Source organism: Pholis gunnellus (genome assembly GCF_910591455.1).
Source record: "Pholis gunnellus genome assembly, chromosome: 8".
Classification (NCBI taxonomy): Eukaryota; Metazoa; Chordata; class Actinopteri; order Perciformes; family Pholidae; genus Pholis; species Pholis gunnellus.
The window spans coordinates 19791305-19818434 of record NC_136534.1 but is presented as its reverse complement, the minus strand read 5'-3'; the positions used below and the strand labels follow the sequence as shown (position 1 = coordinate 19818434).

Genomic DNA, 27130 nt, shown 5'->3' with positions numbered 1-27130 from the left:
CTAAAGTCCTAGTCTGCTATTTATGAAACTGCAAATTAGGAGGGAGGGGGGGGGGGGGGGGACAGTGGCAGTCTGAGGTCCGGGGCTAATTCAGGCCACAGGCGAGACATGGGGCCCATTCCAGGTAATGACCGGGCATTAGGTAAGTCGTTTAAAGCAGGCCGCCATAATGTCAGTAACAGGGCTGACCTGTTTTTTTGTCAGAGACAGAACGTTATTGTAAACATACACTTAGGAGTCACATGTGTAGCTCACTTACAGGAACCAAACCTACAGCATATGGAAGTATTCACTCAGCAGCATGTGTGCATGTACAGTAAAACCCTAATTTCTGATGCAACTGCCTACCCTGGCTCTTGCAATACATGTGTTCAACTTTTAAGTGAACCTGGCTCATCAAATGAGCATCCCAATTTTTATTTTTATTTGCAGGATTATGAAGACATAATGAGGCCCTGTAGAATTCTTTTTTTTTTTTTTTGTTGGGAGTGTGATAGAAATTTACATGCAAATGATTTCATTAAGGTAGTTATAGAATAAAACAAGCTTTGTAATGTTTTTTAAGAGAGAGCGTAAAGGCAGCTCAAAAGACCAAGTTTGACACGGTTAATATTAGGTCACATGTTCAGATTCAGTCCATGAACCCAAATCACGCTACCTCCTCCCTCGACACAGGTGCTCTCTCATACATGTATTTTTACAATCATATCCGGCAATTATACTTGACAGCCGCATTTGTGCATTGGAAAACATTACTTGTATCATCCACAACATTTTAATCTCATTCAAAAGTATCACGCACGAAAACATTTGATGCAAAACAGTTTATTTATTTTTTTTTGGGGGGGGGGGTTTAAACAAAAGAATTTTTGATAAGCTGCTGATGAAATGAAATGAAATGAAGTGATATAGCTTGTCAGTTTGCGTAGGAGGCTAGCGGGCGGGGGCGTTGTAGTTGATGGCTGGATGATGGGTGCTAGACAGCCAGTACACCTGGACAGTGCCATTAAGCTTCTATAAATACCTAATGGCTTCTGACTTCTTGGAAAGCTGCAGTATTCTGAGGTCATGGCTTCCTAATCGCCTCCTTACTGAGGGGAGGTTACGCAGAATTGTGCACTTGTGAACCTGATTACACTTTCCGCCGCCACTACTGCAGTGACAAATAATGGCAACCTCAGTGGCCTTTATTTTCCAGTGTTCTGTTACTAACTAAGCTGATCCAACGTGGAAACGTGCAAGATGCTGTAAAGTTAGCGATCATTTCTGAAGCCCTGTATTTATGGTTGTGTTTTATGTCTTTATGGCTAATTATATCTATATGTCCACGGCTGCATATGGATGTATACTGCATTTGTGCGGGGGAGAAGCACATGTCAATTTGAACAAAGCGTCAGGGTTGGTATAGTGTGTGTGTGTGTGTGTGTGTCTTTTGTGGGGGCTAGTGAAGGGGGGAGGGGCTGTCTACTTCTATAGGCGTGTGTGTTTGGGCCCGCTGATTGGTCTGACAGCATGTCACTACAGAGGATGCTGCGTAGTCTCGCACTTGACTTCATAATGCCTCTAATGGTGGGGTTTACAGGCAACTTGGTGTGGGGATTGCCCTGCAGGCGCCGAGAAGTTCATTAACTCCAAAGGGGTTAGATACTGCCATTGTTGTGCTGAGGGTGGAGTCGGGGGGGTTTTCTTTTTTGTATATGTCAGTGTGGAAGGTTATGGGTGATGCATGCCTCTAAAGTATCATCACATTATGTTTTGGGTGTATGCAATTACAAACTACAGTGCATCTACGGAATTTGTTTCTGCCTGCTTTAATGGACAACACATAGTTTCCCCTGCGTGTGTTTACGGGGCTTTTTGCGGCGCTTGGGCAGTCATTTGCGCAGCCGGTCAGCTAGAGTGCCAGGCAGTCACCCAGACACTTTAATCCAGAGAGACTAGACCATTATTTATAAAATGTCTTTAGGTAGCGGTCTGTGCAGGGCCAGCAGGGCAAAAGGTCACGGGGCTTCCTTTTAATGGCAGAAATTAGACGGACCAGAAAGATAGAAGAGAAATGTGACAGCGACTGTAGGGCAGAGAAGAGGAAAGACAAATTGCATGCGAGGAAAGGAAGAGGAGAGAAAGAAAGATGTCTCTCTAGCTATATGTATCGTCTTATCTTCTGTAAAGGCACACAACCCCTGTCTCCACAGGCATTAGTATTTATAACAGTGCTCGATCATATCACTTTATCTAATTGATTTATAGGTAAAGAGACAGACAGGCTCTCGTAATCCTGTCACTATGCACGGGCTCCAGCAGCTGCAGTAGAGAAACACTTGTCAAATATGAGGGATATGAATGTCAAATGTGCAGCAGAGAGTGTGTTTGCCAGAAGCTTAGCATGAAGTGGAGAGACTTGAAACTTTCTGTGTGTGTGCATTAGCTTGCATATGTCTGTTGTGTGTGTGTGTGTGTCTTGTGTGTGTGGGAATGCATGCTTGTGTCGCCTGTTGATGGTTGGGGAGTCTGGAGAGACTGGAAACTATCCTAGACTTTAGCTGATTCATATTTTATCCTCCGTCTTGGCTCAGGGGAGCAGAGTAATTTGAGAGTGCGACAGATACACATGCGCGCACACACATTTACACACTCAGAAAATGAGAGCATATGATGCATGCTGGACAGATTTACGGTGCAGGATTATGAGCACCTTACATCTCCCCTTGGCTCCATGCAGCCGGTGCCGGGTCGGGTTCACGCAGTATATTCGGGTTGAGTTGGGTATCTGACGCCAAGAAGGATGCTGCCTTTTCTCGCTGCCTTTTTTCTCCTTCTTTCTTTTCCCCTGCAGCTGTCAGGCAGCCGTGTGGCAGTTCATTTCTCACTGAAAATGATTAATGTACATGCAAATTACCAAAGCATGGGCACGCATTCAAATATGGGAGACAGCAATCAGGAGACAGTAATATGAAAAACAATATAATTTTACCTTTAGATATTACTTCACTCTCTCTCCCCCATCACTCCATCTAGCAGACACCCATGTTATCTCCTCTTTTATCTCCCCGCCTTTCTCTTTCGCTCCATCCATCTATTAGACGTGCTATACATTTTTTTCCCTCTCTTAGTGGTTTTTGGTACAAGGGCCAATTGAGGTGAGGAGTCTTTCTCAAGAGAGCTATGGCGTCAGTCTCCTGCCAGTGATCCAGACTGCCTTAAGCAGTGTGTGCCTCCTCTCGTCTAAAAGAAATCTCATATCTCACATTATCTCAGAGATAATGGGATAACAATGCTGGATTTTGCCCAGCTCGACTCCTCTCAGCTACTGGGTCTTTTGGAGCAGAATACAAGGGGATGAGACCGTCAAGTTCGCAATTCGACAGGGATGAAGTAATTTGGATGTTCTTCTCAGCTGAGCTGCACTTCAGCTGTTGAAGCATTTCTGGCCTATTACCCATGGCGCCGCAATTTATTTCATTGTTTTTACAGCCGTTTGGTGACATTTCTCCGAATATTAAATACTCTTTTCAGTTTAGGCAAACTAAATTAACTGAAAAGTAAAGTACAGTGAAGCAAAGGGAAATCGTCATTCTTTTCCCATTGCACTATTTAGGGTGATGGTTACACCACTATTCCCTCTGGCTCATGCACACACGAACACAAATTTGCACGAGACACACAACACACTTGTGCCTCCTCGAACCACCCATGGAGGAACACTCTGTTCTTGGGTGGGGTGAACCATTTTTGGGAGAGGAGGGGGCTGACCGAGAGCGGAAGCGACTTTCTGTGGTGCTGTTTTGCCGTCTGATTTGTTGTGAAACCTGTCAGGCTGGCGGCGATTGGCTCATATGGAAGGTGTGGCTCTGTTTGGCGAGCGCCCGCGGATTTTTTTTGGCAAAACCGTTCACAGCTGCAGGGACAGAATGTGGTGTGTGTTTCTGTCTGAGGCTGTGTTGGTTTGATGTCATGGAGATGTGATGGGGAGGAGGGGGGCGGGGCAGCAGCAGCCTTGAGTGTTCCACTAGCGCTGGGTGATTAGAACACATCTCTTTTTACATCCAGGGAAAGGGTTATGACATTTGGGAGGGAACCAGAAAGAGGTCTTCTTCGGTCGAGGGGTCTATATGTCTGGACTCACAGTGGACTTTCGGCATGCAGCCACAATTCCCACATTCCAGCCAGATCCTATTGCCACCAGAACCTTCTGTGACTTGTCGTCCAACTAATAACAGTCTATGTATTGCTCATATTCTGCTAGTTTAGAGGGAGGGCTCGCAGATCTTTGTCAGCTGAGTTAATAGTAATATTACTCCCAGACTACACTTCTCAGAATTAAGCATTTTTCATTCATGACCATAAATACTTACCAAAAATGTAAATGACTCATCTAATGACTGGCTTACTTCTTAGAAATGTAATACCTCAGTTTCTCAATGTAATGCAGTTAAGAAACAGGGATTAACTCATCAAAAAAGGTTTGTGTTAGATATTTGGCTTCTTTATTCAGTAAAGCGTTATGTAGCTTATTCTAATGCAGGGAAGACAATCTGTCAGTTTCAATCCGATGGCAGTGCGTGAAGTTATTTTGTCCCAGAGAACTGTGGTTTTGTATTGCAAATGTTGTAAATGGCTTTGGATATTCACTTCAGCGTGTGAATGAAACGTGTTAGCCCTCGTGGTGCTTGAAATTTTGGTCTCTGTGTGGAGCAGCATGCTTGTTGCTCATCTGTGTCAATGTGCATAATGTGTGATTGTCGTGTGTGTGTGTGTGTGTGAGAGAGTGTATATGACTGCATTTCTCTCCCTTTTCCCTGCATTAGAGGGTGAGTGTGTGTGTGTGTCTCTGTGTGCATGTGGGTGTGTTTGGGGGGGTTGATGGGCTCAGTGGGAGCCCGGGTCCCGGGGGAACAGCTCTCGTTAATAATTCAGACGAGGCTCATTATCAAGGCAGCGCAGATTTCTCCCTGATTCCACCTTAATTGCAGGCAGGCTGCTCCACTCAGGCAGGCGGTAGTCACGCTGGGTCGGCTCTCTCCGTCTTTTTTTTTTCTCTACAACTACAGGCCCTGCTCTGCTCCGCTCTGTTCTGCTCCGTCTCCAATACTCACCCCTATCACAGCAAGGCGGCCCCAGGCTAGCCTACTCCATGTTAGCGAACAACGGTTATAGCCGTAATGTACCAACATGCTATTTCTTTATACTTGAAGATGTGCCTCATATATTTCTGATGAGATGCAGACCTGGGCACTGTTTGGGCATCGCTCTGGAATGTTTGGTTTAGTTGGCCAACCGAGACGCTCTCAGCAGGAGGATCTGGTAGGTTGCAGAGCTGAAACATTAAGTGGATTCATTATAAGTTGATCAGCAGAGAATGAACCGGGATCCATTTAGTTAATTGATGAATCATTTCAGTTATTTTCCAGAGATAAATGCGTTCAGATGTGACGTTCTAATATCATTATAGTATGAATATACATGAATGCTGCTCCTTCACAGGTTTTTTTTGGACATTTTGTGGACTGAACGATTAATTGTATATATAAAAAAAACAAAAACTTTATTGATAAAAAAAGAATCATTAGTTGCAGCCCTTGTAGTTTTTCTGATTTATGGTTCATTATGACTGAAGTACCGGTTGTGTATTTGCAGATCAATCTGAAACATAATGTCGTATTATGATGCACACTACACAAAGCCTAATGGGTTTTGCTGTGGTTATATGGTTTATGATATATTATAATGGCCAGTTTATCCTTGAAATAGCCTATAGCATATTATCATACTGATGACACTATAGAACGTGTGTTGCCATGATTGATATCCGGCTGCAACAACACTCCTCTTCATGACCATTTATAGGCTTATGTAATGCATCTTTTCTTCATAATTTACACTGACTGATGGGTTTCCATTCAGTCCATTCACTGAATCCCTGCCGAGAGAGCAACATAATGGGCCTGATCTTGTCATACATGTATATGAATATTTCAAATCAAGCCATTGTAACTAGATGGGGCTTTAGATAAACAACACAGATGCCTCTTCCTCTTTGCTCTCGCTGTAAGATGGAGTGCGCTCCAAGCTGTATTTCTCTCCCGGCCTCAAAACTCCCGTCTCACAAATCATGGTGCCCATATTTCCTAATTCAATTTTTCTCTTCGTCTGATATCTCTTCCTGTATGCAAGGGGATTGATGGCCGTGTGCACGTGTTGTGAATGTGTGTGTTTACGCGCACGCGTATTGCCAATGCCCGTCCCTGAGAAAGAGATGATATATACCGAGCTAAACGGTGTCTTTCACAACCCTCCATCTCCGGACCCTCCCTGACAGCCACGTGCCGGGTCCCTCGCTCCTCTCTGCCTGTCCATCAAGCCCCTGTCGTGAGCCAAAGGATTGTGGGAAGGGGAAAGGGGAGCGTATGAGGGCCGTCCATCAGTTTACCTGAGCTCGGCGGTCCCGGCAAGTGATGGAGGAAGCCGGCTCACAAAGGGAAATGTAGTTAACGTTGAGCGATCGGAGCAGGTGGATATAAAAAAGAAAGAAAAGGAGGGCAGTGGAGAGGAGGAGCAGCAAGAGTTATGCTCAAGAAAGATGCTTGTTATTCTAATACTGGTGGATATGCTGCGGTGGGGCCATGCGCCCGCGTCTGATAGATGGCGCTTCGGAGGTCACCTCCGGTAGCGGCTGGTCAGGAACTCGCGCAGCGCCCCGCTGAGCTGTAATGTTTGCTCACCTGAGCTGAAAAGAGAAAACTGACCTTGGGGAAAAATAAATAAATCACTTGTGTGGTTCTGCTTGGGCGTGTACATTTGTCTGTGTAAAACAACCCATGTGTGAGCAAATCTGCGTGGGAGCCAGCATATGTGTGGGGAGCCTACAGGATTGGGGTGAGGTTGTTGGGTTATGAGGTGACTGTGAGACCAGCTGGAGTTGTGGGGGTGGGGGTGGGGGGGGGGGGGGGGGGTTGTGCTTTTGAGGGGAGGTATGGTCAGACAGGGGGGTGAAATTCTTCCCCCCCTATTGGATTTGTATGTCTCTGGCTTGTATCTGGGTCAGGACACTGGGTCCGGTGTTTAGTATGCTGACCGTGTGAGGTCTGAACTCCGAGTCTGCTCATAGCCCTGAATGAACCCAGCATGTCTGGCTCGCTCTGTCTCCTCTCCCCCTTTTCTCTTGGACCTTTTTTTTTTTTCATCTCCGTCTCTTCCCCCTCTTTCTCCTTTGTTTTTTCTCTCTGTGCCGAGAGCCTTTTTCTATCCCCTCCTCTGTCTCTCTGCCTTTTTTCTTTCCGCACCCCAGGCTTTTTATTTTTTTTTCTTCGTACCCTTCTTTCTCCTGCTCTCTTTTTCACTGTCAGTCACTCACGGCCTTCTCTTCTCTCCTCACTTGTTCTATTTCACACTCTCAGTCCTCCCTGCAAAGTAGCCTTTTTATCACTCATTTCCCTCTTCCCTCGCTCATTTCTCCTGCTCCTTTCATGTGCTTTTGAAATCCCCTTTTCATCTTTAGCTCTCTCTCCCTTTCGCCTGTTCTCTCCCTCACACACACACACACACACACACACACACACACACACACACACACACACACACACACACACACACACACACACACACTGGCTCATTCAGTCATTCCTTTATTATCCCAAAACTAAAGTGATAAATGGCTCTCTTTCTTCTCCGTAAATGTCACTCGGGGAATTGTCTCTGCTCATTGATTGACTGGAGTAGAATGATGGCCACACACGCACATGCGCCAGTCGCGCAACCGTGCACACGGCCACAAAAGAGACAGACAGAAGAAGAAGAAGAGGAAGAGAGAGCAGGGAAATGATCTATCATTAGAAGTACAGCTTGGCTGGAACGGCAGCCGTCAGGGTTAACATCTGGCCCTCACAGGTCCAGCTTTCTCTCAGCCGCTGATGCATCATTTGAAGAACTTGTGCGGTTGGTTTATAATGAAGCATCAATTCTCAACAGGAGTTGGCATTCACGGGAGTGCTGGGAAGCTGAAGCTCGACAAGGGCTCAATCGCAGTTAAACAATCGGAGCAGGCAGGCAGGACCGGTCGTGCCATTCTTTTCTTTCTAAAGTGACGTGACGCAGAACGCATAAGTGTTGTTCCCAGTTTGATCGTTTGTCGTTAGCAAATCCTTAAGTGTCAGAAAAGTGACGGCCAAGGAAACAGGAATCAGAGCCATTGTTCAGAGCCGACAGTGTACCGTGTGTGTGTAAGTAAGTAGGGGTTAATAATGCTCAGTCATTTTCTTAATGTCTCATTCATCCGGCCTCAGGCGTTAGAGCTTGATAAAGGTCAAGACTACTGGTGGTTGCATGTCGTCTTCCCTTATTTCATGCTCTTCACTGCACAGCAGGGAGAAGGGAACCGAGAAAAAAAAGAAAAAGGAAAGTCTGCGGCCAGCCAGCAACGATGCTCATCCACGTCTCTTCATTCTCTGAACCTGGATAAAGAGATTTAATAGGGAGACTGGGGGGAGACGGGGGCGGCCGGCTTAGTCAATGAAGAGGGGATGAAAATATTAAATTGATAGAGAGACAAAGATGGAAAGACAAGGAGAGAAGCAAGTGAGGAAAATGCAGAGGGAAAGAAACGAAGGATAAAGAATAGAGAGTAGATTATAGGGCATCCAAGCAGGACTGGAAGCCAGACTTGGCTGCACTTCAGCTCCACTCGGCACTTTTCAGCTCAAGTGTGCGTCCATTAGTGCACTCCCATTGCACTCAGAAAGCAACACACAAGCACATGCACACATAGCCACACAAACGGTACATTTCTTATATACTGTTCATACGTGCAAAGCCCCACAGACATACAGTAACTCTGCCCTTACACACATTTACCCAAAAAAGCTACACTGACCTAGTCCTGCTATGTCTCTCCCGCTCGTTTTCTCAAACACACGCACACTCCCGATCCCTTCGCTAGCCACCAGATTGCTTCCCGTCAAAATAAATAATTAAATGAGTGCAATAACAGCTTCCGAAAAAAGATCCCTCAATTAGTGCAAAATGGGTAAATGGCATGGGGTAGGGGCTGCGGGGGACGGGGAGGAGTGGTATTTCGGGAACACCCACACACATACATATACACGTACACACAATCTATTACATAAGGCAAATCATGACCCAAGAAGGTTTTTACGCAGTTGTGCAAGGGTAATTTGCCCCCTCCTCTTTAGCAATCAGCTTAGCGAAGTCTTTTCTCAAATCCTTACAAGTGATCCATGCCTGAAGACCGGCCGGGGAGAGATCTAGATGAGTGACAAGGAGACACAGAAAGGGGCGGCCGAGGGGGATGCCGCTGGGTTCAAGGCCGCGTGTGTTTGTGCCGCTGTCTTTGTGCATTTTCAGGGCTGTGATATCTGGAATGGTGATTAGGAAAAGGTTGTAATTCGTGCAAGGTAATTTGAGAGAGAAAGAGATACAGGGCTAAACTTTGATCTTCTTCTTGAGAAGTGTGTGTGTGTGTGTGTGTGTGTGTGTGTGTGAGAGCATCGAGCTAGTGGCAGAGGATGTGTTGTAAAGGTAAACAACGTTACCTGGATATGATGAGAGAGTGGAAACTAGTGGTCAGATGTGTGTTTATTGGCGTGGTTGGGAGCTTTACATCTTGTTTGACCGTGAAGATCAGTAATTTGGTCGAAATTGCCAAATCCCCTTGTGGGGATAAAAGCATGAGTCAGACTTTAATAAGGCTGCAACAAAGGATTGTTTTCATTATTGCTTAATCTATGGCTTATTCTAATTCAGATGTGAATTGTTTAGTGCACAAAATTAAGATGATATAGGGACAAAAGCCTAATGCAAGCATCCAAAGACCAAGGGTCATCTTGCGCCCATGTGTCACTTTTAAGAAAAGTCTCAGAGAGACGGAGGCTTCAGTTGTTTCGTCCTTGTATCTGTCCCACTGTCCTCTGTTGCACGGGGACGGTCACGTGTGCAAATGGACACATGCTAGTTTCATTTCTGACTCCACGCCAACCAAAAATCTTTTAACAGAGCTGGCATCTGGCCAGACTGTACTGTTGTCATCAGCAGGGCTATAATACTAAACTACACTCTCGGCAGGTGCCAAAACCGAGCTCTTAAATGTTTCACTGGGACAAATATATTACGCAGTGGACCTAATCGGTGTGTGATACATGCTACGACCGTACAGCCAACAGATGGATCCTTGAACCTGGAACCCTACTGAGTAAGCAAATTACGGGAGAATTAGCACTTGTGCTAACAAAGCTAGCTTTGTCAAAGCTGTTCCATTTGTGAAATGTCAGGCATGTTGATTCGGGTATTAAGCAGCGCAGGTCACAGCCCTTGAGGGATAGAAGGATCTCAGAGGGATCAATCACTCTGACTAAATAGAAGGAGTTGGTGAAGGGAACAATAGAGAGAGGCTGATGGCCGAGTGGTGCACAAGCATGGACATGAAGCATACTGACACAGTCACAGATAAATGGATGGATTGATGGGTAAATGTACATATGAATAAGCTGAAGAACAACATGCAGGGGATGAAGTGCTGAGACGGAGTTTGGAAGGAAGGCAAAAGATGTGAAAAGAGCTCCATGTCTCACATGTGTAGAACAGTTGTTTCACCTTGCGGTTAAGAGTAGGTCAACTTGCAATGATGCTTACTGCAAGGAGAGGAGCATCTGTGCGATGCAGAGTGGGCGAAAATGGGAGCAATGGGCTGAAATGGAAGGATGCGAGCGGAGAAGGGGAGTACGATGGATAAATCTGGAGCTGGGGAAATGAAAAGCTGCAACGCACCGTGCTTAAGTGAGGGCCCGGCTTGAGAGATATGGGGAGGGACAGAGAGGGTCAATCAGAGATGCAGGGTGAAAGGGGGTAAGATGGATGGAGGGAAGGAGGGAGGGAGGGAGGGAGGGAGGGTGACAGAGGGGAGAAAATGACAGAGGAGGAGGCCACGATGGGGTCTTTGCGGTGGGGCGATTGCGTGACTGAGAGGAAAGTGCACTGCTGTGTGTGTAATGCTCTCAAGACGGATATTAAGACGTGATGCCCGACTCACACAGTCACTGCCCCTCTCTCCCCTTTTCTCCTTTGCTCTCCTCCATTCTGCTCCCTCTCTCGCTCCCTCCGCGTCCACTAATGATCCTCGCGTCCTGCCACACTGCCAGGCTGAGTGATGCCCGCTGACAGTCGCACTCAGGCGGAAACGCTGCACCCCCCTTACAGGAGTGCTGTGACACACACACACACACACACACACACACACACACACACACACACACACACACACACACACACACACACACACACACACACACACACACAGACACAGACATACAAAGGTGTAGCACTTTCTCACATACATGTATCAGCTCTTGCAAAGCTGCTGACAGATGTATGTGTGTGTGTGTGTGTGTGTGTGTGGGGGTATATGACCATCACCCTGCTCACGGTCACACACTTACTGTAAATATGCTTCCGTCCAGCTGCATCTGTCTACAGGAATTTGTATGTGATTGATTGAGGTGGGCCATCGAGGTAATCACAGGGTACAGCGAGTTCAATAATGATCCCACCAGTCTGTCTTTTGGCCTGTGGGCTTGATGACAAATGAATTTAGAAAAGCCAACAAAAAATGAGAAGACAATACACAAAAGGTAATCGATTTTGAAGTTATTATAGATGCACAATGGTTTGCATAGAAATAGTCGGCTACATAGATCTTTTTCATGTTGTTTCTGCAGATACGGCATCAAAGTTGCAGATTAGTCACTCGACATACTGCAAATGTAATCTACATAATTTTGCAATTTATGTGATGGAATTAGACAAAGGGTGATAAATGCACTGAAGTATCCTGTTGACACCAGAGTGAAATCTTGAACTCAGCCTCTTAAAGCACAGTGAGCATTGCCAGTGCAGTCCCTTTTAAAAGGTTAATACCCCTCTCAGAACCTCCACTGGTTTCCCTCCATCATGCCTAGAGTGTGTTGGCAGTCAAGGCAGGAAACGGGGGAGAAGGGGAGGGAAAGCAGCTTGTGGTGCTGCAAGTTTTTAAGTCACAGTCTGTGGCTGAGGCCCCGATGTATGAGAGCATCCTATTGAGGTGGCATTTGTCGGTAAGAAATTGTTATTTAGTAGGACTCTACTACTACAATCAAAAGATTGACATGGTTAACTTTTAAAACTGAAATACTGCTGTGATGCCTGACTACAGCAGTGGCTAGAAGGACACCTTTCTGATCATCAAATTAAGTAAAATATCCTGACTGCCGAGGAGAGGTAAGGATTTAGGTCACAGCATCTCACTCTAATTAGATGCTGTGAGTGTATGCATATCGTTGTGTGTCTGTATATGCGTCTGCACGCTGGATGCTCTCTAATCCGTAGGTGGCCTCTATGGTAATGGAGAGTCCTGGGAAGACACGCTAACCCGCATTTCTGTTGCTCTCCACATGTTATCAAATTGTGTCTTGACGTCAGGACTTGAAATGACGATGAGGAGAGTAGTCTATGAGGAGGATGCTGAGGCAAAATGTATCCCAGGGGTGAACGAGCAGGTCAGATTCAACTATAAAAGATGCATGTGAAGCATTAACATTCCCGGAGAACAAGCTCCAGTTGAGAGGGCACTTTGGCCTTTACACGCCCTGCGATGCAAGCTGGTTAAGATTCAGTTCAACCCATCAGTGACATGTAACTCTAACTTCTCTGTGGAGGCATTTCAGGTAAAAGAGCTCTTCACCTTGCTCTTCCGAGCCCTGTGGATTTGTTCCATCCTCTTTCTCAGATGTATCCACGTAGGGGGCGAGGAGCGACATACCTGCCTCTGCAGTTTTAATGTAGGCTCGTGTTTTTTTGTTTATCCCAGGATCTGTGTGTGTGTGCGTTAACATGACCAAGACATTGACATATTCATAAAAAGCCAGCGTGAGTCATTTTGAAGTCTTATACACAGAAATCTAGTGTGCATCAGCTCAGCGGGGTGTGTGCAAAGGGCAAAGGGGGTAAACAATCGGCATGCACAAGGAGGAGAGAGGATGAGAGTGAGGGATCGTAGAGATTTTTTGTATGTGTGCGTGTGCAGGCATGCGAGTATGAGCCAGTGTGTGTGCGTGGGAGAGGGCGTAAAAGAAAGGAAGAGTAGCGCCGGGCCAGTCTTAATTAAGTTTTCAGTAGGCTCTTAAAAGGTCAGGGCATGCCCCCCCCCCCACCACCATTCCCTCCATTCCTCCTCTCCCTCACCTCCCCATTGCGATCTATCCAGTCATCAGCCCCCCATCTGTGCACATTAGCCATTCATGAACACACTCATTAGGGTGGGAGTTTGAAGCAATTGTGTTCACTAGTCTGCGGCTGGAGCGTGGCGATTAATATTTCAGCATCTCCCGTCGAGGAGCTGAGAGCAAGTTTGGCCCTCTTAGGCTAGAGAGAGCGAGAGAGAGAGAGAGAGAGAGAGAGAGAGCGAGAGAGAGAGCGGGAGAGAGCGGGAGAGAGAGAGAGAGCGAGCGAGCTTCACCCATCCCTTTTCTCCCCCACAAACCCCAGACAGTCTCTGCAACTTACAGTACGTTGCCCCCCTATTTCCATTTATTGCACACACACTCATGATTTGGATACACATTTTTGCCCACACACACACACACACACACACACACACAAGACCCTAACTCAAACTGACTTAATTGGGCTCTTTTTGTTTCAGGAAACGGAGAGAGGAGGGAAAAGGAAGGAGGGTGGGAGGTAGGAGGGGTAAATCCTTCTTCTCTTGTCCCCCTCATCTCCTCTTTCCTCTCAGTTGGACAGGGGTGTCTTTCTCTAGCTGTCCTTCCTTTTCTCTCTTTATGAGCTCACATTAAGTTGTTCAAGCTTGGGTCGGGGTGGGAGAGGTTTAGGTGGGTGGTGTTCTTTACTGTATATCGGAGTCTATTCAGACCAAATCGATACTCTCCCTCGTTCATATTGTACGCTGGTACTTGAAAGTATCAGAATTTAAGGCAACCAGGAGCATCATGGGTTATCAGGCAGTCAATACTTGAAGCTCTGCTCCTGAATACAGAACTCACTTTGACCCGACAGGAGTCGAGCTCTCTTCTCCTTGATTTCACAAGCATCCTGTTTCAAAAAAAAGAAAGTTTTAAATGCTGGTTCTGTAATATGGACAGAGCTTAATTATATATTCTTATTCATTCCCATGCATGTTGTTGTCATGTCATTAAAGGAATAAATCTAAGCATTTTTACGTTTTTAGCTATTCTGACTGCAGTACATATAAATGATCTCCAAATAGCACTGTGGAGTAAAACTTTTGACACAGTCATATTTCAAAAAAAAGTTTGAAACGATAGTCTTGAGTGATGCGCTCGATGAAATCCTTCTTCTCCTTGATGTCATCCTCATTTCTTTTTCTTATTTGTTTGTCTGGTTCTTCCTGCCACCCAAATCAAAGTGAGATACACCTGAAGATGAAGCTTTTCCTTCCAACTGGATAAATCTGAAAACTGTGAGGCATACTGATAAATGCCACCTATTAACCAAGGCTAATGGTATTTCTGGGCTGCCGCATTAAGATGATAGAAAACAATTGAATTGTAAAACCAGTTACACACATTGAGGATTTAATCACAATAATATAACTTCTAATCACACATTTGTAGGCGAAGAGGAGGCGCCTGTGCTGTGTTTGCAGAAGCTTGATAAATTGTCAATTTTACATTAGTGTTTTCGACAGCTTCGTTAACAGCAAGCGTTTATAGCCATCATTCACAATCAAGTCACTACGAAACTAAAAGTGTGTGTTTGGCTACATGGAAACACACAATAAAAGATCACAGAGTCAGAGGTGGCTGAGCGGCGCGTTACTCTGCTGATACTAGGCGGTGTATCTGATGTTTGTATTCATGCATTGAAAAATCTACAATGGTGTATTAGGGCCATTGCAGTTTAAAAAAAAAAGATTCTTGTAAATTTTCCACTCCAACCTATCTGGGTTTTTTCTCTACAAACATTTTTTAAAATTCCGGAATATAACCCCTGTTCCCCGGCTCTGTAATTCGTATTAATTTTACACCTATGGCCCTAAATTTCAATGTGCATCGCAAACTTTTAGAAAACAATCAGGAAATGCAAATTTAGTGAAAAACAATTAACGTGGCATTAGAGAAATTTGTGATCACAACTGGTAAAACAACTTGCAGTGTGTTCTTAAATAACCTTACGTGCTATATGGAGGAATGGTTGTACTTGTGTGCTTTGTCGTGCAGTTGCATTGTATACAGAAAAAGCATATGAACAATGAGCTGTATGTTTGGCTGAACGGGTCTATTCTGTGGTTTAAAGAATAGTGGCTGTAACTGAAGGTCAAGGTTGGTTAGGAGGAGGCACAGTTAAAGACTGCTTTCATACAGCTTTTAACTACCAAAGAGTGTACCGCTCTTTCAAGCGGGCCCCCACATTCAAGACCCATGTCCTTTGTTCCCCCAACCTCTTTTTGTTCTTCACCCACCTCTGGCCTTTTTACCCCTCCCCCGACAGATGCACTCCACCCCCCCCCCATCCTCCAACTCCCTGCTTTTCATTCCAAGCATGCCATTTCCATCTTCTCCGTAAAGGTGTGTGAATAAGTGGGAGTCTATGGGCTGTGCGTGAGTAAGTGGGAGTCTGCAGGCTGAAGTGTTGCATGTGGGTAGGCATTCATGGGAAGCAGTGGTTGGTGCGGCACACACTGATGGCTAATGAAGTTCCCCTGCACCTCGTAGCCCTATTAAACCGCTGCCCCCTACCTCTACCCACTTCACCCCCCACCTCTTGCCTTGTTTCTCCCCCGAGGGAGAGAGTTGGCAGGGAGCAAGCCGGCTGCTATGGCAACAACAAGGAACCCTCCCTCTCCCACAGGTCTCCTTAGCAACTGGTAGCTTGGCATTGCGGTAATGAGTGTGCCCGGTGTGCCAGGCTTTGTGTCATGTTGGCATGTGTGTGCAATGTACGTGTGTGACGGAGTGACTGACTGTGTGTGTGTGTGTGTGTGTCTGAGCATGTATGTGTGGTTGTTTGGTACAGTTTGCCAATTTAGGTGAGAGGTAAAATGTGTGATGACAAAGAGATTTGGAGCCACTACATGGTGCTGGTTCAAAAGAAATTGTGAAGCTTATTTTATTAAAATTTAACCAAAACTGGCACTTGACTGACTCCACTTATCTCTTCTCTGTCTCAGTGTGTGTGTGTGTGTGTGTGTGTGTGTGTGTGTGTGTGTGTTGCAGATGTGTGCCTTTGTTTCTGTGTATTTGTGCATAATTTTTTTTCCTTCACCGTGATTGCGGTCATTCTTCTCTGTACTGTGAAAGTGAAGCAATTAAAGGGACGATCCAATGAATTTTGCATGGCTGCCTATGAGTTTCCTGCTCTGCTGAAATTAAATTAAACGCTGAGAATGATGTTTATTAAAGTGCGATCAGAGGTGTGCACTGACCTTTAGAATGTGGGAAATGAGATTCTCATTGTTATGAATGAGATTATGTGGAGGCCGATTGTGAAAAAAGCCTGGGTCTGCATCGATGCCGTCATTGGCCCACAGTTTTTTTTTGTATATAGCAAACGGAGGTTTCAGTATAATCAAATCCACACTGTGCCTGTTGGCTATTAAACAGACTGATGCACAAATATAGACACACAGGCGCTTACATAAATGCAGATTGACTTGTGCACACTTGCACGCACGCATATCATGCAGATCTTGTAAAAAGAGCTGTAAAAGCCTCTCCAGAAACGTGTTGGTCTTTAACAAAAGCATGGCAAGCCCAGTGGAAAATGTTAGTTTGCTCCCTAGTCGAGGTGTGAAGTGCGAGCAGGCGGCCAGCCCCACAGGTGGCCCATCCCAAACACCTGTTGTGTGAATCCTCAGTGGGAGGGTGCAAGGTCTGCCTACCTTGCAGGTCCCTGTGGAAAAACCACACCCATGCTACCCTATGGCACGTGCTCCTTCATGTGCTCACACCCACTCTGAGGCTCCCCCGTTTTGTGCGTGGGCGTCAGACATGGTGCCCAGATTGTGTCCCCTTTGCGCCCACCGGAAACACTCAGCTGTCCCTGGCATCAGGCAAGCGGATTTTCCGATCCCCTGTCCGGGTCTCAGATGCTCTACTAATCTGTCCGCGTCTATTTTTACCCAGCAAAGCTGCGGCAGCCCTTCTCTATCCCACACCCTGCCACCCCGATGCCAACCCTTCCCTTGGCGCCAGGCAGGGCACGGCTGATGGTTCGCCAGCGATTGGATGCAATTAGTGCACAGTCAGGCAGGAATCCCCTACCAACTCCATTACACCCCTCTCCACAGCCACTTCCTGATCTGAGGCTACCAGACACTACCACACACTTGCTTTCCATTTTAAGCCTTTTTATAAATGGCACTCCTGCAGTGTTGTGGAATAATAGGGTCGAATACCGAGCACCTTTCACAGTGCTTGAATCACTCTACTGTGCAAACGCAGTCTTTTCAAGTACAGTGGCAGCCGAGGGAATGCACATTCGAATTGTACCTGTTCAGATTTGGCGTTAGGATTAAGTGAAAATTCTGTATTTAATAGGACAGCTATTGATGAAAAATCCTTGAGTTACTCTGACTCCCATTAGCTTTTTCTATAATAATTCTAGAAGAAAGTTTTCGACTCGTTCCTGTAAATCGTATTTATTCAAGAAATTAAAAAATGCTGCCAATCCTCAGGGACACCGCAGTGATACACTGAGATATGCATTTCCTAATCCCATGTTTATTTCTTCCCCAACAAGGGCTGCAATGTGCCTCGCATGCCAATGTAGTCGTGACCACTGCTGTGGAGGCGATGATGGCATGTGGCAGAGAAGTAACTGTTTCTCACCTCCTAATAAAAGAGACTCCTGTTTAATCTTTTCAATTTGATTGCATTCCAAAAACAGGCCTGTCTGCCCATCTGTCTCTCTTAAAGAAGCCTCCTAAAGGGATTTTAATCATCTGACTCTGGGCTTCTCAGGCAAATAGCTCCATCTCTCTCTTTTTCTCTCGCACACGCTCTCTCTCTCTCTTACAGACATACGCACATACAAACTATTTCCAATTTTCTTTCTTGTACTCACTGTCATAGTCTCACTTGTCTTCTCTCACTCCCTGATACACCATATCGTCTCAGCTGCATTGTGCCATATCTGTGCAGCCATTAGGCCCTTCAGTCCCTCTTCAAGTCCCCCTCAGACACATAAAATTCCCCCAACCCTGTCCCTATTAATCCACATGGCTCTAAATTCTTTATTTCCCTTCAAAGGGACAACGCGAGCCGTGACATCAATCATGGAAAGCGAATATTTAGCCGGCGCTAATTTCCACCAATAGCCTGGAGACAGGCTTAGCTGACAAAACTCATTCCTGTGCTGAACAAAACTGCTTGTGTTGAAACCTCCCCTCCCCCTGATCCCTCCTGCCTTCTGCACAGGCAAAAACAGCATCACAATAAACACAGTTAGTGCTTCTGTAACTCCCCCTTGATTCAGGCTTATCAAATGAATGTGCACCATAGAGGGATACCCTTTGACAATACATAATGGCTCCATTCTGCATGAAATGGTTTGGTAATACCAGTCGAGTGTGGCAAACGGCTTTGCTCGGTGCCACTACAAGAACAGCTGCTGTGTTCTTAGCTGGGCAAGCGCACCACGCTGCTTCACCCTTAAGGTTGTTTGAATCGGGTGAGTGGTTTCTTTTTGCTGGTTCCCAGACCCCACTCACAGTCCTTAGTTCGTCACTCAGTTCTGTTTGAATGAGTGCACATTCGCCACAAGATGGGTCCTATAAACCGTTTGACCCGTTTCCTCGCCCCTCTGTGTGTGAGCATGTGTGTTGGTGTGTAAGCGGGAAAACCCCTGAGTGGGCTCCGATGGAGGGGGATGGGGCGAGTGGGGGGGCATTTTGAGGGCATCCCTTTGTGTGACGCGGAGGGGCCCCTTGTGGTACCTCGGTATTCCCACCCTCTACCCCCAGGCCCCTCCAACTCCTGCTGTACCCCCCGGCACAGCTGCGCCCAATGCCAGTCATTTGGGTTAACCCAGATGAACCATTTCGCCCAACATAACATCGCCTGCCCCCATACTCAGATACTCGATGCTAACGCCTGACTGATCTCTTGGGAGAGGCAACAGAGGGATGCGTTGGGCGCCAAGCCAATTTGCACAAGTGGGCACAGTCACTTAACTGACAAGCCTGTGGCAGTTAGACATTGTTGTGTGAACAGTGGGCATATGGCATATTGAGCACCGATATTGGCCTCATAATGCAGGTGGATTGAATAGTTAGTCAGAACTCGATGTGTGCTAAGCCTCAGCACTGATAGCCATAAAACTTTATTGATTCCCAACACTAAATGGGCCTCTCCAGTCTCTGAATCAAAGCCAGCTTGCATTGAAGAAGGGAGAGAGAACAGGAGAACAATTGATCAGTATTTTCAGTTTTCCAAGAGCCAAATGAATGGTTCTTCAAGATATGATGGATGAATTCAAGAAACTTTCTGCTCATCAACAAATATTTAGCAATCATCTGTCTGACCAGATTCACACAAGACAATTTCTATATCTCCTTCCTTGAGCCAGTTAAAAAAACCTCTAACTGCATACCTGTGTTCTGGAAATTGGTGTTAACATGTCAGATTTGCTCAAAAAGAACCAAAGCTTTTAATCTGAGGACAAAGAGGGCTGTTCTGCGGCTTGCTACCTATTGTCTAAATATCTAAATCAGCTATTAGGATTTTTAGGTCTTAATGAGTGTTGAACCCAAGCTGATTGTTTCCCCGCATCCAATAGAACCTTGTTCACCTTAATTTGCTTTGATTGGTCCATAAACTCTTACCCTTATCCTCTTTTACTTTATGTCCAAATTAACCCCTTTCAGCCTGATTGAGTTGTGTTTGTAGGCTGAGGATGAGGATAGATGTCCCTGATAACAAAACAAAGAGGTCACGCCACTACTTATGACTGTCTGTTCTTTTCAGTATTATGGGACCAGGCAGTGCATCTCTCTGCATAAGCCCAGCCACGGGTTCATTCATTATTTAGAGCCCTCTCCACTAGGCCCATTGTATTAAAGGGGTATGATTTGAATAGGAAGCAGCTTCCCGGACCCAGGCGTGTGATGTGTGTGTTCCTCACTGTCATTGTATGTTTCTGTGGGCTTCATCCATCTGCCCCAGCAAGCCGGGGGGCTGAAAGAGAATTTCCATTTTATGAATATTTAATACATAATAAAGTTTTCAATTTTATTCTATACAACCCGTAGGGGTAGAAATGTGGCAAAGCCAACCCTCAAGGACAGAGCACAGAGTAAAGGTAGTTGAATCAATGGCGGCATCAAAAATGCGGTCAACATCGCTGCACTGCCTCAAAAATGTAGTAAAATGCACAAACATCAGAAATAGTTTAACACTACATCCTATAAGGGGTTTATAGTGTCCCTATTTCCCACATCTCAAACTTCCCTTATGCTGTATTACTATTGGATCATAGCATATCCGGGCTGCCTGCTGTGTTCGTGGTGACCTGGCATGGCTCTGTGTGAGACACCCAGCTGGGAGTGCCCCTGAATCAACTTGGGATTAGCCCAGGATTGTCTGGGATTACTCGGGGATGGAGGGGGATTAGCAGTGACTGCTTGTTTCGGGGGCGTGAGGGCCATAGGCTGGCCAAATTGCCCCTGACTCAGACTCAGGGAACAGCAGGCGGACAGCACCACACCCACAGTGGAACCACCTGCAACCTGAGCTATTCTTAGATTCTAAACAGGATGACGGAGAAAAACATGTGGTGGAAAACTACACGACAGGAAGCCAGCAGCCAGTGATGATGATGATGATGATGCCATTGCTGGCCACCGTCCGAAATCTCTCAAATCTCTCTAGCAGGTGGATTCATCAGATAAAGAGGGTTTGGGATGATGACAAATCCCTCCAAGTTCAATGGGGCTGCTCTTCCCTCATACGGGGATAAATTGCGATTTGACAGGTCACACAGAGTTGCCGCATGAAGTGGTTCAGCTCTCTGAAAGATGCCCCATTTGCAACCGGCCGTGGTGGAATGCCATGAAAGCTTACATATGTTTTAATTCAGGCAATGCGCGGGACTTGATGTGGATGATTTGGAGTGCTATGATAGGTGGATGATCCAGCCAGGGTGAGACGGGGAGTTGGCGCGGCACGTAGAGAAGCCGTCAGAAGCAGGGAGCGGGCATCCCCTGCGGACCTGCACTGCTGAGATGAAAGACTGTTTAGTGTTGGAGCAGCAGCATCAAACAACCGCCTCCTCTTGCATCCTTTCCCCCATCCCCCACTCTCCCTCCCTCACTCTCTAGACTCTAACCACAACATGATATAGTTCTGCCGTTGCACGTTTACCCGGTTGCCATGGTTACCCAATGCCAGGGGTGTCACAGCGAGATAACCCAAGGAGGCATTCACAGATCACCTGAATTCTGTTCGTCTCCCATTTATGTGTTCTCTGCCGCAATTTGATTTATTTGTTTCCCTGCAGTGCAATTCAGTGTGAATACAAATAATCCACAACATAATGGAGATGGGGGAAGTGTGAGTACCCCTCAATCTGAAACAATCTATTGTCCCAGTATATTCCTCAACCACAGGAGGTGCTTTTGATTTGATATTCTCCTGCGTCAACGTCAAAATGCCTCACGCACAACAAAGAGCAGAACAGCAACGACAGACTCTGTTGCACACCAGGAACCTTCAGCATTCACAAACCCGTGAGATAAATGATAGTAAAATGAGGATTAAAAAAAAACCTATATCCTATGAATTACTGAGTCAGTGACTGTACATGCCCGTGTAGAAGATAATGGGAAAGTAATTGGTGACACACTGTATAATTGAAGGCACAGAGATTGAAAGGAGAAGTGGAAATTGACTGTTGTGTGCAAAGAAGTGTGTGTGAAATAAGAAAAATACAAAATATGTAGCACTCCGTGACAAGAGAGAGAGGGCGCGTGATAAAGACAGAACAAGGGAGGGAGAGGGAGATAGGCAGTGAAGGTAGATGTCGGAGGGTGGGATACATCCATTAGCCTCCCTTGCTCCCGGCTCAATCTTCCAATACATCCTCCCATTCAAGCTACGAGAGCGAAAGAGACAGGGCTGGCGCAAAGCCAGACTGGCACCGACTTCAAACATACAGTACGCCCAACCACAGCAGCTTACATCAGCCCGGCTGAAAGCAGAAGTAGAGGAGGACAGATGGATTGATGGAAGTGAAAGTGGGAGGATTGACGTACATAAGGAAAGTGTCTCGAGACTGAGTCTCAGGTCGTTTCAGGTTGGTCGAGGCTGACAGTGTCGTGCTCTGTGCCAGCTGTATCTGTCCTTCGAACATGTTTGGGTTTTTGAATGTGCTCTAAATTTGTTTGAATTCAGTTGACACTGATTGCACAGACTGTTGTGCCTCTACTTCTGTGTGTTTTGTATATCTAATAATAGACGTGGAAGCAATGTTATAATTTGGCACAGTTTCTTTATGGCTGATCATGTATAGACTGAATGATTTATGGGTAGGTTTGTCTGCATTGTTGATTTTTACGTTTGATGTAATATTCTCATTTTCTTTTGGAACATTTTATATGAATCTTATGCAAATTTCTCTAATTTACAGTCTTCTTAGAAAAGCAGTTTGTGTACAAATTAGAAGTGATGTGATGTATGTATTACAATTTAATTTGATCTCTCACTCACCGTGTGTCTCTCTGATCTCTCTGCAGAACTCCATCCGACACAACCTATCCCTCCACACACGCTTTATCAGGGTGCAGAATGAGGGAACAGGGAAGAGTTCTTGGTGGATGCTGAACCCAGATGGAGGGAAGATGGGCAAGTCCCCCCGCCGGCGAGCAGTCTCCATGGACAACAGCACCAAATACCTAAAAAGCAAAGGCCGCGTCAGAGGCAAGAGGGTTGGCCGTCCTGGGATAGGAGCAGGGTCTGTTGTGGTTGGGCTCCAGGGTTCCCCCGACCAAAGCAGCCCACCACAGAAAGGCCTCCCAGGAGCTGGAGGGGCATCTGGGACAGAAGGAGAGTTTGATGCTTGGACAGACCTCCATTCCAGGGCTAGTTCATCAGCCTCCACACTTAGTGGCCGTCTGTCCCCCATCCTTGCAGAGGGAGAGCCAGAGGAACCAGAGGAAGGTGGCCTGTCCTGTTCCACCTCCCCCCACCTCTACCCCTCACCGACCAGTGCCCACTCTCCTTCCAGGGGGGCAGGGACTCTCTGTCCTCCCCTTGAGCAGCTGCCTCAGCTGGCTAACCTGACTGGTGCTATCAGCCTGGATGAGCAGCTGATAGAGGATAGTTATCATCACCATCACCCACCGCAGCAGCAACACCAGCAGCATCCAGCTGTTGGCAGACATAAGCACCAAACCCCTGTCTACCACTACAGCTCTGGAGTGAAGGGACAGAGTCCCTATGGTGCAGGCGTCTATGGTGCAACAGGCATGGGGATGCTGCGCCACCACTCACCCATGCAGACCATTCAGGAGAACAAGCCAGCAAGTTTCTCTGGAACCATGCGGGCGTACTCGAGCACCAATGCCCTGCAGAGTCTGCTTACAAGCGGTCCAGTTAGGCAGCAATACTGTTCCAAGGACATGATGCTGGGACAGGAGAGGGAAAGCCATCCTATGATGGGGCAAGCTAGTAACGGAGTAGGCTCCAACCATCACAGCCACCACCCTGGCCACCTTAATGGCCACAGTCACAATGGACCTCATAGTCACAGCTCAGCTCACAGCCATAACAGAACTCACAGCCATACAAGTAGTCATAATCACAACAATGTCACCAACCACAACCACAACTCACCTCACAGCCTCGCTCACAACGGTCACACCCTCAGCCAGAGCCATAACCACACACCGCCCCGGGCTGTGGCCCTCATCCCATGTGGCAACGGCAATCAGCTGCAGACCTACAACCACAAAGCTCCCTACCTGTACAGCCCCCCGTCACATGCCCACCTCCCCGCCTCCACCACCTTGCCCCCAAACCCAGCAGGTATGCTCGGCATGCCGCAGGACTCTTGCCATGTGGCCACCGCTCCACACCCCCGTCACAACCACTTCCCCGATCCACAACACCAAGGCATGACAAACGGACCATACCACCATGGCCAGGGGATGGGGAATGGTAGCATTGGTAGCAACTACCATGGCTATCACCAAATTCACCCTCATGAGAGACTACCAGCTGACCTGGACATTGACATGTTCCACGGTAGCTTGGACTGCGATGTGGAGTCCATCCTCCTCCATGACATTATGGACTCTGGGGAGGAGATGGACTTTAACTTTGACTGCTCCCTAGCCCAGGGGGTGGGCATCGGCATGGGTATGGGCATGGGTGTGACCATGGGCATGGGGATGGGAATGAGCGGTCTGACTGGTCCACAGCAAGCTCATAGCAACCAGAGCTGGGTGCCTGGCTGAAGTCTGGGACAACACATCCTACCCTCTGAACTAAAAGAACTACCCTACCCATGAAGCACTGTGCTCAACTGTGACATTCTTGACTTGACACAGATACTTTAGGACCAACACTCCCGTCCCGCTTTGTTGTCTTGACAATTCTTCTGTCACCCTTTCCTCTTTTGCCCCCCCCCCCCCTCCCCGAGAGATGTAGTTCACGTCACATTAGGTTTTTCTTCATATCAGCTATACTGTGATGACAATCTCTCAGCTGTGCTTGCCCATCATCGCTTCTCATCTACCATGAGAACTGAACTCTCAATGCACTTTATTGCAAGTGGGTCACATCTCGCAGTGCAACGCGTTCACAGAGCAGCTCAGGCAGAGCTTGGCATGTTTTGTAAGGTGGCTACAGAATTTGACGGCACCAAATGAGGAAATCACAGGCTCCGTTGATAAAGTCTCACGTCTTGGCATTGAATTAAATTCGGACTCCTTTTCTCATAAGCTGCCGTAACTCACGAATTTAAAAATAGAATAAATACAATTGATTTTAACCCTGATTTGACACAGGTTTCATAGCATACAGTATATTTAAATAGAGATCTGTTCATCATTTTAATGATAATGACATTCACATGCTCATCAGATCCAGTTAATTATCTCACACCGGCAGTCCTGTTTTTTACAGCTACATGCATTTAGTCCTTGGGGCTTTGACTTTTCTCTTGGATGTAACGTTTTGTCACTGCCCTTTTGCCTTCGGTTAGAGAATATTGTCACTACACCGTTAAATAGATTTTATCATTACTGGCTAGCATGCAATTTGGTGGATTAAAATGTTGTATCACCTTATCTCACCTGCGCTCCTCGTGCCAGTTCCCTCTCTCTCTCTTCCTCTCTCCCTGCCTGCCAGTGGCGACAAAGTGACCATTCCTCACACCGAGCCATTAACGTGGCTTGATTGAAATTCAGCATCTTGCTTTTAATCTCCAAAGTGATGCAGCAGCGATGCGTCATTATTGAGAATCTAACACGTTGTCCTCCCATCTCTCACCCCGGCCGCCCGGGCGGCCGCTCGCCTCTCCAACTTAATGTGCCAAGAAAGCAAGACAAAACTGTGATTAACGCCAAGTCACTCTGCCTGCTGTCCTGCTCTGAGAAGGGCCAATGTCACTGTCCGCTTGCCTGCTCACAGAGGGTACAAAAAGGAAAAAATGGAGACAAGGAGAGAACAAAAGTCTGTTGTTGCAGTGGGATCAATCATAAGCCTCAGTTTCCGTACTCTTTGGGTGTGTGTGTCTGAAAACAGGTAGTGTATTCGTATTGTAAATCATCCCCAATGTCTGTATTTTGTATTCCCCTGTTCCCATGTTTTCAGTCCTAATACCCTGAGCTTCAAATACTCAAATAGGTGCAATGGAAGGTAATTGAGGAGAAAACAATCAGCTAATCCGAGTGGCATGAGTATGTCAAACAGGGTTGTAATGCCCCACAACCATCCACGTCCACTTTTTGTGTGTTTATTCTGTTGTCTTGTAGTTGTTGTTGTATTGTTGAAATTCTAAGGACCAACGAGGACAGCGCTGAAATATCCATAGTGTAAGGATTGAAATGATGTTGGTAGTGCAGTATGACCTTCCTATGTTCCAATACCGTGCACCCCTCCCACACGTGCTCTCCTCAATTGTCTCTGTGTTTGTGAGTGTGGGATTCTGAAGCTTCTCACTGGCCTTGAGGGAGGAAAAAAAAGACCCCTATTCTCCAGTTCCCTTAAGGAGACTCCTTGCGCTTGGTCTGCACCAAGTACGGCACACAAAGGAAAAGATGGGGGGGTTGACAGTAGGGTGGGGGTGATTTTTACAGCCAAAGGTCAAGCACAGCACAGACTATCAGACCCATTATTGGAGTAAATACCTTTATTTCAGGGCTTTTAGTCGCGCTGGTTCCAGATAATCTCCGTGAGGAAAATGCGTGGAATTTTCTAAACAAATGGGCCTCACAAAGCAGTTATGTTATAACCTATGCTACAGACATTTAGCAATGCCCTGCTATTGGAAAGAGAGCTATATATGATGTCTAATTTTCCTATATTTATTTATGAAAGAGATTGGTCTTTGTCACTCCTAAATGTGGTAGTTGTTTGAGTCAACTCCTATCCCCTTCTTTTCTCTGTTTTCTAAGATGTCACTCTACCTTTGCCCCTTTTACTGACTTTTATTTTGTACAAAATCTATATATTAAGAATATTGTATAATAGTTTTTAAAATCTCGAAATAATATCAGTTTTGTTGTCTATTTCTTTTTTAAGAGAATGTATCTCATCATCCGGTGACTGTTAAATAAATGAAATTAAAAGAAAGTCTTTGTCGTTGCAATTTTGTGAATCTGACCATGAAGATGGATTTGTTTTTGTTCATGGTAACACAAAAAAAGACCCTTTCCTTACAATTCACAGTCTTAAATGGATTCTCCTGAGCGTACTTGTGCTTGTCAACTCTCATGAGTGAACATGAATACATGTGCATTACTTGTTAATTTATTTCTTCATTTTGTAGACAACCCCTCTTGACTATTGTGTTTGACCAGGACACCAAATCGCAGCGTGGGAGGCGAAAGAGTGGGATGTATGAATGAAATATGGGGGGGAAGCACCTTCACACATGTTGGGAA

General features: G+C 46.2%; 1 protein-coding gene across 1 annotated transcript in view; it reads left to right on the top strand.

Moving 5' to 3' along the window:
* LOC306700290 (forkhead box protein O6-like) overlaps positions 1 to 26665 on the top strand; it is a 29115-nt gene extending 2450 nt beyond the window's left edge. Inside the window, exon 2 of the mRNA XM_079165274.1 lies at positions 22757 to 26665. Within this exon, the coding sequence (XP_079021400.1) occupies positions 22757 to 24478 (1722 nt within the window). The 3' untranslated portion in view covers positions 24479 to 26665. The remainder of the gene's footprint in view (positions 1 to 22756) is intronic.
* Positions 26666 to 27130: the final 465 nt, after the last annotated feature.